At 35.0% G+C, this 15,745-nt stretch overlaps 1 protein-coding gene across 2 annotated transcripts in view; it reads left to right on the top strand.

Annotated features, from left to right (window-relative positions):
* Epha3 (EPH receptor A3) overlaps positions 1-15,745 on the top strand; it is a 322,281-nt gene that overhangs the window by 287,701 nt on the left and 18,835 nt on the right. For both annotated transcript variants that reach the window (XM_051150116.1, XM_051150115.1), the window contains exons 13-15: positions 791-1,000; positions 11,338-11,487; positions 13,091-13,284. In XM_051150116.1, coding sequence (XP_051006073.1) covers positions 791-1,000; positions 11,338-11,487; positions 13,091-13,284 — 554 coding nt within the window. The remainder of the gene's footprint in view (positions 1-790; positions 1,001-11,337; positions 11,488-13,090; positions 13,285-15,745) is intronic.

Below are 15,745 nucleotides of genomic sequence, written 5' to 3'. Positions count from 1 at the left end.
CCTTGCATTCAAGGTTCTTTTAGTACTTTACAAATTGATAGAGATAATAGACATTCTAATGGACAAACGTGCAAGATACATAGTATAATTCAAATTTCTAAGTTTTCTAAGAATGAGAAATAATTGTTTTCATATTAATAAGCCAAACCTAATTTTAGGGCTCATTATTTTTATATACTTCAAAAGTGTTTTCTGAATTGACTTCCTTAAAATATGTTAATTGAATAGTCTTATATCTTTAGATAAATTTAGATGAGTAATCTTATGACTACATATTATCTATACCTTATATATTGTATATTACTATTTAAAAACAAATGTGTTAGAAGGCTTCTCAGTCCAGGTCTCTATTACCTTTTCTCTCATCATATCTTTTTGACTAGCTATAACTCAAGGTCATCCCAATCCATAAAAATTAGGTAACACCATTTTCCCATGGTTAACTGTTTATGATGATTATTAAAATTTTAATCAAGATAAAAGAATAAAATCTCGATCATATAGCTATCAACTTGAAATAGTCATGCTATCTATTTAACATTTTGTCTTAATATTAGTTTTTGAGAAGGAGCTTGATTATCATACAAAGATCAAGACAATCTTATTTTTAATGAAATTCTGATTATATGATAGTGTATTGGATGATGCAACTACTATCAATTTTATGTTTGTCATGCTTTCGTTTGTCTACACATCATGGTAGTCTTAGAGGATTTCAGGGAAAATATATAGAGTCAATAATGAAAACTGTTGACTTATGAAATTGTAATGTAGTATAAATGTATTTCAGAAACATGATGCCCAGTTCACGGTCATCCAGCTAGTGGGAATGCTCCGTGGCATAGCATCAGGAATGAAGTACCTTTCAGATATGGGCTATGTTCACCGGGATCTTGCTGCTCGGAACATCTTGATCAACAGTAACTTGGTGTGTAAAGTGTCTGACTTTGGACTCTCTCGGGTGCTCGAAGATGACCCAGAAGCTGCTTATACTACCAGAGTGAGTAATGGGGATTCCCACCATCTTTGTTATCCATACTGTAAATGTGTGAGTATACAAACAAGTAGAAATCATAACATAAAATCATGTATCAGTTTTGATTTTCATGGATGGAGATATCTCTCAGAAATTAAAATATCATTTATTCCATGAGAAACTGAAAATTTGCATTTAAAAACCAAATAACAATTTTAATTCTGAAGTAACACATCAGGCCTTAAAAAAAAACCCTGCTCAATACAACAAGGTTTCAACATGCTTAAATTATTGAAATTTTACTCATTGATTTTGATTGCACTATCTATAGTGGACAGGTTTAATAAATTCTCTGGGTTCTAATGCTACTGGGAAATTTTTTAAACACCTAAAGTTAATATCCTCAGTAATGATTTAAAAATTAAAGGAAGACTATTCATAAATCCATTTAAGGCATTTTTCATCCTTAGTATATATGTTCTGAATATATGTCTATGTATAACAGGTTTACTTTATTAGTGAATATATTCTTTATAATGTATTTTCATTTTAGATGAGGAAACATTTTTACCTTGAGGGTAGCTGAATGCACACACACACACATACCCACACACACACAAAACAAAATATAGCTCTGAACACCTGATGAAATTAGAAACACTGCTTGGTTAAAACATGGTTTCTCTTGATGCTGCTTTGTTCTCTACAAACATGAGCTAGTACAGGTTCTAAAATACAATCTCATACTTCTGACTAAACTCTCGTCCCAGAAGAAAACATATGTAGCAAAGGTTAATATTTATTTATCATCCCAAGAAATTACTTTATTCTCCTCACTACTTCTCAAGCCTCTAATGATGTCTTTTAAAATATTCCATAACTCTATAAACTTGTAACAGTCCAAAAACAGTATCATTCCTTGTACTGTTCCTGTATCAACTGTCATATTAAAAAATACTTCTAGTTTCAATAAAGCACATCTAATAAGAGAGTTATATTTAAACTTATTAATAATATAAGCTATCTCATGTGTCAGGATTTAATTTCTCTGCCACATATGGTCATTAAATGTGAGCATCCTTGTCTTGATCCTAGAATATTCAACACAATGACTGCTCTCTAGGAAGTGGACAGGGTCTTGTAAACATGACCACGTGCTTTCTAGAGATTCACTTGTGTTACTGCTCAGAACTTTAGTATACTGGTTGTGACCTTGTTAGGACTAGAGACACCTGAGGACCACTAATTTAGCTTTAGTAAAGAAGGAAGTAGCTGCTATGTCAATTGTAAATATTCTTATGTGTAATTTTTGAATAAGAATTCAATAGGTTTTATGTTTAAATTTCATTGTCAGAAGATTCTTGCCAACCACACCAGCTACTTGGATCCGTTCCCTTCCCTCACATAGCTGCTCAAAGCTTGTGCTCCTTTGGAGTACTCCCAAATACCCATGGGGGGTCCCAGCTTCCTTCAGAGAAGCATCTGCATGTCTACAGTAATTTGGGAATCATTGACTTAATCTCCAATAACAAGCTTTGTTTAGTACAGTAACTTTATGACTTACTCTTAAGATGAGTATGATTATAAAGTCATTGGACTGCTATATTTTTATGTAAACCCATCAAAACAGCTGAGTTGCCATTCTAAACAGTTGTGTGGAGAAAGTGTACTGACTGAAGAATCATTGTTAAACAAAAATATGAGAGCTTCTCTCTTGAAGTGCAAAACTAGAATGTGTCAAGTAATATTAACAAAAACTTGTGTAAGCAAATAATTGGGGGGGGGGCAAAGTTTGTTACCACAAATAAAATTGTGCAAGAGGGATATATTTGTTATAAATCTGATGGACCCACTTTAAACACCACATGTTACTTAAGTAACACTTAACATTATTCCATAGTGTCTGTGTTTTCTATAATTTGAGAAATATCATTCAGTGTTTCAATACGTTGACTCTTCGCCACTGCCTTTCTGGATGCTGTTGCTCTTAGGAAAAGAGAAATCAAACAAAGAAATCTTGCACCACATTTGATTCAGTGTTGCTGACCAAGGGTGTCTACTGTTCCTACCTTTTTTTTTTCAAATGTCTCTGTGAGAGGAAGGCAAAATAAAAAGAGTAGTGAAGAGATTGTATCAATTAACTGTATATTTAAAAAACCAAAACCTTTAGGGACTGGATACATGGCTCAACAGGCAAGAGCACTTGCTCGGCTTTGCTGAGGACCTGAATGCAAACCTCAGTATTCATGTAAAAACCTAGGCTCACAATTTAAAAATTTAAATAATAAATAAATAAAACATAAAAATCTTCATCTGGACCATTTATGCAGTGAAAAATATGCTTTATATCTAAGCATACTACCTATTTCTCCGTACTTTTCTTTTTGTGCTTATATATATATATATACATATATATGTGTGTGTGTATATATAATATCATATATCATGTAATGATTGCCACTTATGTTCTAAACTGTATATGAAAAGAACAGGTCAAATAAGCAGTTATTTTATGTGTGTGATTCCATTTTCATAAAGATTTTAAGCAGGAATCAGCTATTTTCAGTACCCATGTCCAGTTATTTCTCTTCATTTTCACTCCTGAGTTATGCAAAAATTGCTAATGTTGACACTGTGCATTGTACAATATTATCATGAATCCTGTACCCTCTGCAAAATACCATTTCAAACTCTTGAGATGTTGCAAGTGAAAAGGCTATAAAGTTTTAGTATTATTATGAAAATAGTTTCAAGCTCACAGACTCTGAAATGCTCTTGGGATCCCTACAGATGCCTGGATGACACTTTGAAGAAAATTGCTACATGTGCTTTATCAGGAAAGTACCCTGAAAACTAAATAAATATTTCAGTAGTCATTAAATGGTATAAATCTAAATTATGATGTAGTTTTTGCAATATTATATGTCTTAAGGAGCTGTTTGTAGAGCGTAACTGCAGCTGCGCTCTGCCTTCACAAATCACATTGAGAGCCCCTGGATTTCATTTGGCTGGTGTGAATGGAGCACGCAGCTCTACAGATAGAAATCCCAGAGAACTTCTGTTGTTGAGCAACAAACAGCAGAAGAATTTCTCCTTTCTGTTTTTTTCAACACCTCACTTTCAAAGTATATCGTGACATGTTTCCTGTCCTCTTTGTTTTGGCCAGTTCTACTACATAATTTATTTTAGATGAACCATGTGGAGAGGCAAGAACCTAATCATGTAATTTGTGCTTACAGATATAAACATATATACAGATATACATGTACATACAGATATATACATACATGAAAACACGCACACAAAAAGAAATAATGAAAGGGGCATGTTACCTAGAACTTTCTGCCACTGAATAAGTTTTCACTATTTTTACATCACTTTTAGTTTATTTATTTATTTTATATTATTTTTTTACTATAGCATATATATAATGCATGGTTGTGCCTGTGTCTGTGCCAAATAACATTCTTACTATCTTGTTCAAACAGGACCCACAATTCCAATATATTAGCTGTGAATCTGCTGTTATATATATGGTCCTCACTAAAGAAAGAGTAGACTTGTCCATAATCTGTATGCCAGGCAGGCAACCCTTTCCTTTTCAGAATCTCAATGATATTAAGCATATAACTATTTCATGGAGTTTCATAGGAAACTTGAGAAAACCATGGGCTTTCTTTTGGACCTGTCATCCACTGTTACATCATTTTCTCTTTTCTTCATTCTGACATTGAATCCTGAGCATAACCAATCAAATTTCAAGCTCGGTTGAGAGCATCCCATCTTTGCTCATAAAGAATATTTTATGTCTTTAGATTTTAGATCTACGGCTCTACTGAGCTGTTTCCAGCAATAGTGTATTTATCCTTGTATTTGCTGATTTTGTTTTGTAAGTGAAAATGCTGGCTAATGCAATAGAACTTAAATGGTATTTTTGCTCACTGTACCTCCATTGTAAATGATGAAAACCTAGTGATTTGTTCTGGGAGAGTTCTCAACTAAAAACTGTTAACACCAAAAAAGCAGACATAAAACATTCAGTGAGCGTAAACTCATGAGATCAGATCTTGGCTCTGCTCACTTCTAGATTCTCAGATCAGGTGAAAACATCAACTGAAGGAAGAGCAGATACATGCATGAGGTAGCTCCTTGCTTTTTCCCCTTTCTAGGAAAATTTCCTTTGTCTAATGACATCTATCTGTTCCCTTCAGTCTTTTTAGTCACTTACCCTATACCTACCCTCTGTGGTTCTATGGATTGTAGCTTGGTTATCACTGACTTAACAGCTAATATCCACAAATAAGTAACTTCATACTGTATTTGTCTTTCTGGATCTGTTACCTCATTAAGACTGATCTTTTTCTATTTCTCTGCACTTTTCATGACGTGATTTTTAACAGTTGGGTAATACTCCATTGTATAAACGAAGCACATTTTCTTTATCCCTTCTTCTGTTGACAGACATCTGGCTTGTCCCTAGTTTCTGGCTATTCTGAAAGAGACAGCAATGACCACTGTTGAGCAAGTGGTTTATTTTTTGTTTGGTTGTTGGTTTAGTTTTTGGAGGCAGAGTTTCCCTGTGTAGCCTGGCTGTCCTGGTCTCGTTTTATAGATCCAGGCAGGCTTTGAACTCATAGAGATCCACCTGCCCCTACCACCCATAGTTTTGGGGTTATAGGCATGTGCCACTGCACCCAGACAAGGAGTCTCCTTGTAATAAGAAGAATCCTTTGGGTGTATTCCCAAGAGCAGCATAGCTGGATCTTCAGTAAGTTCAATCTCCCTCTTACTGAGGAACTGCCACACTGATTTCCACAGTGGCTGTATGAGTTTGCAACCCCACCACTAATGTATCATGTTCCTCCTAATCCACATCCTCAAGAGCATGTGCTGTCACTTGCTATGCTTATCTTAGCCATTCTGACAGGTGTAAGATGAAATCTCAAAGTAGTTTTGATTTGCCCTCAAAGTAGTTTTGATCAGCATTTCCCTGATGGGGAAGGATTTTAAACATTTCTGTTTAACATTTCTCAGTTATTTGAGTTTCCTCTTTTTTAAATTCTCTGATTAAATCTATACCCCATTTTTTAAAATTTGCTAACTTGCTTTCTTGATATTTAGGTTTTGATTTCATTGTACTTTTTGGATATTAACACTCTACCAGATGTATAATTGGTAAAAAAAAAATTCTCAATTGGTAAGCTGCAGCTCTGTCTGAATGATGGTGTCCTTTGCCCTATAGAAACTTCTTAGTGTTACAAGGTACCATTTATTAAATTTTGACCTTAGTACCTGTGCTAACAGTGTTGTCTTCAAAAGTTTTTTCCAAAGAGATAAAGTCAATGAGGTAAAGGTTATTTTTAATTTCTCTTCTATCAGGTTCAGTGTATCTGGTTTTATGTTGCTATCTTTGATCCACTTGGAGGTTAGTTTTATGCAGTTACTTTTTAGTAACTGCATTAATAGACAATTGGATGTACACACCTGTACCACAGCATAAAGTCTGCAGGTGTGTACTTCCCATTGTATTACCTAACTTTTATAGTGTTTTTGTGAGCATCTGGAAGGGACATAAACATCACTTTTTTGGGTTTTGTATTTTGCAACTGTAGAATTATTTGAATATGAGTATTTTTCTGTCTATTAATACATTCTTAATAATTTCCATAAAGTTGAAAAATCTCAAGAGTTCAAGGGTAGCCTTCTGTTTCTTAAAGAGCCATCTGTCTCTGATTGATCATGGCAACCAACATCTGGTTAAACTATTTCTCAGTCGCCCTTAGGTAGGAGCTACTTAGGAGTAGAATAGATGTCCCCTCTGGGAGGTGCTTTCCCTTGGGGTATACCTTGTTGTCTGCTATAGTGAACGAAGCTGGGTCCCTTGTATCAGATAGATGCTAAAGCCTTCAGCAAAGTGATTTATCAGTGTAGTTCTGCTTTCAACCTGAGAGCCTAATATTTGTCTCCACGCTCAATGCTCAATTACTCTGGGTTTACTCAGATTACTCTCCTGTGTCCTTTGTCACTTGATGTATGATCAGACAGAACTCACAGGCAAGATATGAGAATCCTCAGGACAGTTCTTATATCAACAGGGAATTATTTTCACAAACAGTGGTAATGACATAGAACAGAGATAGATATAGATAGAAATAGAGGTAGATAGATAGATAGATGATACGTAGATAGATGTTATATATATGGGGGGAGAGAGAGAGAGAGAGAGAGAGAGAGAGAGAGAGAGAGAATATACTTTAGCATCCATGCCAGCAAATGAGCTGACATCAAGTATGCTCCTGCAGAAAAAAATAATCATCATTGACTAAGTGTCTTGTGCAGTGGTTCTCAACCTGTGGGTCGCAACCTCTTCATGGGGTTCACATATCAGATATCCTTCAAATTAAATACTTACATGATGACGCATAAAGGCAGAAAATTACAGTTATGAAGGAGCAGTGAGTAATTCTATGGTGGGAGAGTCACCACAACACGAGGAACTATATTAAAGGGTTGCAACAATAGAAAGTTTGAGAACCACTGGTAGGGAAACTATGAAATTGAAATTTTGAAATTTTAAAATGTTGTCTTTTGGCGTTTTAAATAACAGCTCACTATATACTATTTTAGAGACTCAAAAAGGGTTTAAACTCCTGTGACTAAAACTGGAAGATAGCAGGTAGGCATTGTTTCATATATCCTCTTTATTCATCTTTAATTTTTCTATAAGTTGTATAGAAGGAAGACAAGACACATGCTTAAGTAAATACATGGTTTAGTATGAAGTTAAGCTCTCTTAAAGAGCTCAAAGTAATTATGACGGTAAATGTCATCTCCCTTGCTGTACTATACAGTTAGCACAGAAATTTGAAAGCTGGAGAGGTAAGTTTTATTACATACTCAAGTTCGTATGTTGTTAGAGGAGATAAACAGAAGAATACAGTTAAGTTTTATGTTTCCCAAGGCCCGTGGTTTACATATGGCCAACTAGCTGCAGAAATGTGGAGAAACTTGGCAAAAATTAAACAAGAGGATCAAAACTGGTCCAGAAAGCAACTACGAAAATGAAGTACTCAAGTGGGACAAATAACTGAATATTGCCTGGCACCTAAGTCCTTAGGGGTGTACACAGACAGAGGCTGCTTAGATGACTGCCAGTTTGATGCTTTATCTATAGGGAGCAGGCATTAACTTTAGATTCTTCTGACTTTCAGTTGAAAGTTGAGATTTTTATATATATTTCATAAGCTCTGATTCTAGGATTGTTCTAAGTGTCTGAGAACTTTTCTCAAATGCATCAATATCTGAGGAGTTTAAATATGGATATAGAAAGCACTCCAATAAGTGACTAGTTTAAAATGTATTAAAATATGGGAAATGCATCATATAAATTATTTGTATAACTAACTGTTCTTATAAAATAATCTGAATACTGTGTGGTATTTTACTGAGAAAGAATAAATTAGGAAATCTGTTTCGAGTTTAAGTTCATCAATAAAGTTAGCTTGCTGTCAGGCATCACATGGGCCAAATAATGAGAGTACATTGACTCATGGAATATTTTTCATACTATATTGAAACCCGGTTTTGTCAATTATTTAAGAAAAGGAATTAGTTGAATACATTTCTCAGATATATAAATGAAAAAGCAATTAAAATAGAAACTTTAAAATTTGAAATAAACTGTTGAAGTGGGTGATAATCAAGGAGAAAGTTTTGTGCTTGGCACCATGATGTATAAATTTTGCAATTAATTACAAGAGGAAAAAGAAGAGAGAACAATGATGGAAAATTTCAGAAAATATATCAAAATATTATCAAAATCTAGGAATTAAATTAGCTGTTGTTGGGGTTGTAGAGATGGCTCAGCAGTTAAGAGCACTGGCTCCTTTCCAGAGGACCTGGATTCAATTCCCAGTGCCCACAACGCAGTTCAAAACTGTGTACTTTTAGTCCCAAGGGATCTGACACCCTCACACAGATACACATGGAGGGGGAGCACCAGTGAACATAAAGTAAAAATAAAAAAAAAATAAAAAGAAGCAACAAGTGCAATAAATAAACTAGCCCTTGTGAGTCGGATTTTTGATTTTCATAATGAAGTTAAATCCCAGAACAAGAGCACAGTATCTACAAAAAGAGTGAGCTTGTGGAACAGCAAGTGCAAACAGTTCACAGTCCTTTGTCCTCTGCCATGTGTCATCTGAAGCCCCAGGTCGCCCACAGAGATGATGCCCTTCCCCAGTGGACTTTTAATACTGTATAGAGATACTTTGAGTATCATAGGATCACTAATATCATTTACATTTACAGGGGGAATAAAGGCATCTCAGAATACAGAGTCCCTGCCCCTGGAATAATCTCGTTAGAAATAGCAATAGCAGTCTTTTAGAGAAGCTGGTTCTAAATTTACCCAACATGTGCAAGGACTAAGTGTCCTTAAAATTTTGAGAAGACAACCATGTTCTTCAGTCTCACCAAATATAGGCATGTCAGGGAATAAAGAGGAGGAAAGAAAGTTAGCATGGTAACACAATGGAATATCCTACTCTGAAAAGAATAGAATTCTACCATTTCTATCAACACTGATGGATCTGGGAAATTCTGTGCTAAGTGGTTTGTGTGTATTCTACTAAAGCCAGTCTCATAAAAATTAATATGAAATTATTGTTACCAAGGAAGGACGGAGGGTGGAGGAATGAAGAGGAATGGTTGACCAATAAGTGCTGGGCTGCAGAGAGAGGAAAAGGAGAGATGTTCTACATGTGTTAGCATAGACAATAGTAATACACTATTCACTTTAGGAAGCTGAGAAGAGGGTCCAACCACATAAAGCGATGAGGAGGTCTCCCAAGAAAAAGACAACAGTGTGAAGTTAAGGCGGCATGAACTCAGGAAAAAAAAAGGATTCAACTAAGACAAGCAAGCTTTTTTGAATGCCTGATCTCTCGCCAAGACAATGAATCTAAATATAAGCACCAATTCTGTGTGGTCTGCACAGACCTACTTGTGCTAGGCTCATAACCTTTGTTTTATTACATATTTAGCTTGCATGGGCTTGGGATTTCAAATTACAGCTTGGGAACACTATATTTTTATTTTATTTACATCAATGGACGTTTTACTAGTTCATTATAACAGTGCTACGTCTTTGTACAAAAAGTGTGTACAAAAAGTTTGAATCTACCAGGCAGGACTTGAATAATCTGTGATGATATCCTCCTGTTTTCCTTTTATCCTCAGTCCTTTTATTGGTTTTAATCCTCTTCTGCAGTTTGTGTTTTCAATTAAATATGTTCAAAGTCCGTTTCCTCTATGTGCATTTAAAGCTGTAGTGACTTGATACTGCCTCAACAGGACAAGGGGGAAATTAAAAAATTTTAAAGCCAAATTTGCATAGCATTGACAGCAAAACTGCTAAATTTGAGTAGTTCTTTCTAATCAATAATGAACTTTTCATTAGTTCCTCACCTAATGAATTTATGTAGCACTAAATGTGTGTTAATTAATCGTCTAACTGAAATGAGTTGAATAAGAGGAAAGAATTGGATGCTGAGGGATCACACTGTTAAGCATCAGACACACCATCCTTAGTGGATGCTTAGTACAAACCTACTGCCCAGTGACAGAAACTTCAGTGAGTAACAAGCCTCCAACATGCTACATTTTCCTGAACTAAGATTTCTTGATAAATCAATAAAGATTTATTTGTGATCTCTTTTAATTCTAAGAGAGTGGATCAAGTTGTAGATACCTCAACACTGGGACTATTTAGTATGACACAGTTGATTTTTAAATGTGTCAACATGAGCAATTTATAATTTCTCTATGATTTCAGGGTTCTGATCATTTTAAGGGTACATTTTGTTTTAAAGATAAGTTTTCTAATGATGGCTTAGAAAATACCCACTAGGCTCTCCCACTCCCTGCTGTAGTGCTGGCTGCTGCTGGCTTTTAGGAGAAGAGTGGTTGCTATCTTTAGCTGTGAACAAATAATTTGGCCATTAGTCTTGCATGCATAGTTCCAAACCCATGGTCATAAACATCTCATTGCTAAATTCAGTGGATCTCAAAAAAAAAAAAATTGGACAGGGTTGTTTTAAAAGGAGAAAGGTCAGTAAGATTGGGAGGAATATGAGAGAGAATAGGGTGTCCAATAATGCAGATCACTTCATCTATGTATGAAATTGTCATAGACAAATGTTCAATTAAATAAATGAATGATAAATGTGGAAAAATTGAACATTAAGTTATTTTAGCAGAAGCCTATATTCTCCTTCAGAGCAAATACCCTGAAAAATCATGTTTGAGTTCAGATTATATTATTTATGTATTCATTATATATGTGCTTTTTATATCCCAAGGGAGGAAAGATACCAATACGGTGGACATCACCAGAAGCGATCGCCTACCGCAAGTTCACATCAGCCAGTGATGTGTGGAGCTATGGAATTGTTCTCTGGGAAGTGATGTCTTATGGAGAACGGCCATATTGGGAGATGTCCAATCAGGATGTAAGTGTGTATTTGTAGTTTGTGAGTTATGAGTTGAGATTACAACTCCAAGCTGTGCAAGGAAGCGGAGCATAATGAAGCCAGGTGGCGCCTGTTTGGTGACATCGAAGCTGAGTACTAAGATGAATAAAGCTATTCCCATATCTTGCAAGGGTATTAATTGACTTGTTTTTACAGCTTTACTTATTTCCCTCAAGTAGGGATTTAGAAATGGAACAATAGAAATATTTTTAACAAGAATGAAATAAAGCAGTGTGTGTGGCTGTGTGTGTGTGTGTGTGTGTGTGTGTGTGTGTGTGTGTGTGTGTATCATGGAAAATTTACAATATTTCTGATGAATAGCTGTTTCCACTTAACATTATTAAGAATATATCTGCCATCTTTTCTTGACTAAACTTTCTTGACTAAACTGTTCCAGCATTTTTCCTACTTAAATTTAGTATTTCGCAAAGACAAAATGAATAATCTTTACCATGTTTTTTTAAGAACGTGCTTGACTTCCACAGGAGTTTAATCAGAGAACCTGAAGAGTTGGGCAGGAGGAAAGAATCTTTAACATTATGTTATAACATGAGTTTTTGAAGAAAATTGTGTTTGCATTTATTACATGTTGCTACTGTTAGTAAAAGGATACTATCAGCATATGGGGTTTGTACACTTCTTTGTGCTTACCAGAACTTTAGAGCAAGAATAGAAACCTAAAAGAAAGCAAACAGGTGATGCTGGCCAATTTCAAGGCACTGCCTGTGAGATTACCTCCACTCTATTTTGACAGAAAGATATTTTTTTACTCTCAAACACACCGAGTGTCTTTACATATAATAAGGCTAGGTAAATGACACTATGTTTTCCACCTATTTTTTTTCCAAATTCATGTTATATCAAAGCATCTACAAGCGTAGTACCTGGACCAGTTCTTTAGCATGTCCTACTCACTTGTTTGGAATAAAAATTCTCAGGATTTAACCCACAGGTGGATGATTCAGAAACTCCATCAATAAGGAGAAAGTACTTTGTACATTAAAAACTCTTCCAATGTTTTTGATTTACGTTAAACTTTAAAATTCAATGCTTTGGGTGTTTTAAAACAATGGTGCATTGCCCAAAGAGAATTTCTGTGGTTAGAAAAGCTGTGATATGGCTGAAGTCTTGATCATGACTTATTTTTTATGATTCAATACAAGATATATATATATATATATATATATATATATATATATATATATATTCTGTATAATAAAATAATAATTTTTTCAAGACAGGGTTTTTTTGTGTAACTCTGGCTGTCGTGGAACTAGCCTCATACCTGCCTCTGCCTCCCAAGTGCTGGGAGCCACCACCTCCTGGCTTGAAATAATCATTTCTTAATAGCAACAAATTTTCTTATATTATAGAACCTTTATTTTTACCTTGACTGGCAAAGCAAAAGACGATTACACACAGACTACTCTCTCTCATTAGCCTTTATATAATAATTTGAGGCTTGGATTTTTTTATGTATACAGCCAGTTATTATCTTCTAGGGTGATGTAAAATATCAGTGTGAATGAAGAAGTCCAATGAGTCTCATGTCTTTCATCCCTGGAAACTGCTTCTCGCATAGGTCATTAAAGCAGTGGATGAAGGCTATCGCCTGCCACCTCCCATGGACTGCCCAGCTGCCTTGTATCAGCTGATGCTGGACTGTTGGCAGAAAGACAGGAACAACAGACCCAAGTTTGAACAGATCGTCAGCATTCTGGACAAACTCATCCGGAATCCGGGCAGTCTGAAGATCATCACTAGCGCGGCAGCAAGGTGACACATTGGGATTGCGTGCTGCACTCCCCTCTCAATGCATGGTTTCCCCCTCCCCCTCCCAACTGTGTTCCCAGAAACTGTAGCTCTAGGTACTGGATAGACAACATTGGCTCATCTCTCCTTAACCTGAGGAAGGATTCTCATGTGACTTTAGAATGATGATGAAAATATTAATATGATTCTTGGCTAGAAGTGTCCCTCTTGTCAAGCTTAAGTCTGGGAAGTAGAAAAGCTGAACACACAGCTTATTTTGCTCTCCATTGTTTAAGGAAAGGGGTGAGTTATTTGACTAAAGCATCTTGCGATAGTTGAGCACAATCTGATGGTGCACACCTGTAAATTTAGCATTCCTGAGGTGGATGAATCCACAGTCATTCTCAGATGCATTCTTAGAGTTCAAGACATCCAGAGTAACAGGAAATCCCTTTTTAAAAAAAGACAAAAACAAACAAAAAATATCAGGCAGACAGTGCGTATGTGATATAGGTGTGTGTGTGTGTGTGTGTGTGTGTGTGTGTGTGTGTGTGTGAATACATAAGAAGTTTGATTAATGGTAGTATTGACCAGAGTTTTATGTAAATATTTGATGCAGTATTTTAAGAGATAAAAAAGTGCCCCCAAATCTACTATGAAGAAAACAGTAAAATTTAAGATACAAGCACTGATTATAGCATTTTGGAAAATAGGATCAGAGGGGAAATGAGGACCCATACACACACACACACACACACACACACACACACACACACACACACACACACACGCATGCACACGCACACACACACATATATGCACATTAGTGATTTTTTTCTTGAACATATTAAAGTTCTGTAATGTGGTTTTATGCTCATGTATTATAAAAATTATTATCACCATCCAACTAATCAATGCTTTATTATTTTAAATATTTAACTTTCAGATAAACTAATTAAATTTATAATGAGATGTCATAATGTCATTCTAGACCGATATCCAAACGTATAAACTAGTATCTGCAATCACCATGGCATGTATTAACTTCCCACCACTTTTTATTTTATAGTGCAAGTGTGTTTCTTTTGATAACAATCTTCCAGTTTTCCTCTAGTCTCTCTGTTTCTGGGTTGGACCTATTTATGATTACACTTGTGAGTTCATAAACAGTTTTCATATGTGAAGTATTTTACTTAAAATGACATCCTCAAAATTCATCTACATTGTCATGTATATGTTTATAATAAGAACATGCACGAGATGTATTTTAATAATCATTTGTTTCTGGTGCTTGTGTTACTTTACCTCATCACTAAAATGAAAGAGAAGATATAACTGCAAGATAATTACTCAATTTCCTTTAGCTGTCCACCCAAAGTTGGGAGTACTAGATAATATTTTTACTCTACTTTTAATTTTTAAATGAAATTCCATATTATATGGATTCCTATACTCACCAACAATATTTCTTTTCACCCACATCTTCAACAACTCTTAACATGGACTACATTTTTAATTAAACCTGTTACCAAGTGTGAGATAATCTTATAGTAACTTTGATTTGCATGTCTCAATGCCAGGTGGATGTTTTTACATATTTATCACAACTTTTTCAGGTCCTTTTGGATAGGAAGTCTGAACAAGTCTTTTGTCTATGCTTTATTATTTATGGGGTGTTTGTTACTTGTTTGGGAGTTGTTTGAATTTCTTATATACTGTGGATAGTAACCTATTATTGGATATATGGTTTGTAATAATGTATCTATTATGTAGCTTCTTTTTCATATTCATTGATGATTTCCTTGTTATACAGAATTTTTTTAGTTTGCTATAATAATACTTTCTTTTTTCTTGTTGCCTTTGCTCTGAGGACCATATCTAAAAGTTATTTCCAACATCGATGTAATGATGTTTTTTAAACTATATTTTCTAAAAATGTTTTATTGTTCAGATCTTATGGCCCAGTGTTTAGTCCATTTTGAATTGAGTACAGTGAGCATAAATGACCAAAACTTATATGATTTTTTAATAAAAAAGGGAAATCTAAATCATGTTTTTAATGTCAATACATAAGAATAATGGTTTATTAGTTTCATATAAAATTTAGGAGTCACTACAATAGAATTTATGGATGTATCTTTAGACAAAATTTACCATAACTTACTCTATAAAGATTCATCTCTGTCCCAAACTTCACAAGAAGAGAGACAATGCAGACTCTGTGGAAATCCGCCTGACAGTCTAACAACTGGCTGGATTGCAGACCTGTGCTGGCCAGGGCATATGTTCCTCATTTTACACCTTGAAGCCATTTCTTCTGATCTTTGTTCAGTAGTAACTATAGCAGGGAAAACAACTTTTCAACTCTCTTCATCTCATAAGAAGGCATTTAAGCCTTCTACTGGATGATCTTATCAATATAAAGCTAAATTATGCAATGGGATCTAGGGATATTTAACCTCAATTTTGTGAGTGAAAATCATCT

The sequence above is a fragment of the Acomys russatus genome, chromosome 8 (assembly GCF_903995435.1).
Source record: "Acomys russatus chromosome 8, mAcoRus1.1, whole genome shotgun sequence".
Lineage (NCBI taxonomy): Eukaryota > Metazoa > Chordata > Mammalia > Rodentia > Muridae > Acomys > Acomys russatus.
Note: the sequence above shows the minus strand (reverse complement) of the source record. Positions and strands in the feature narration are given on the sequence as shown.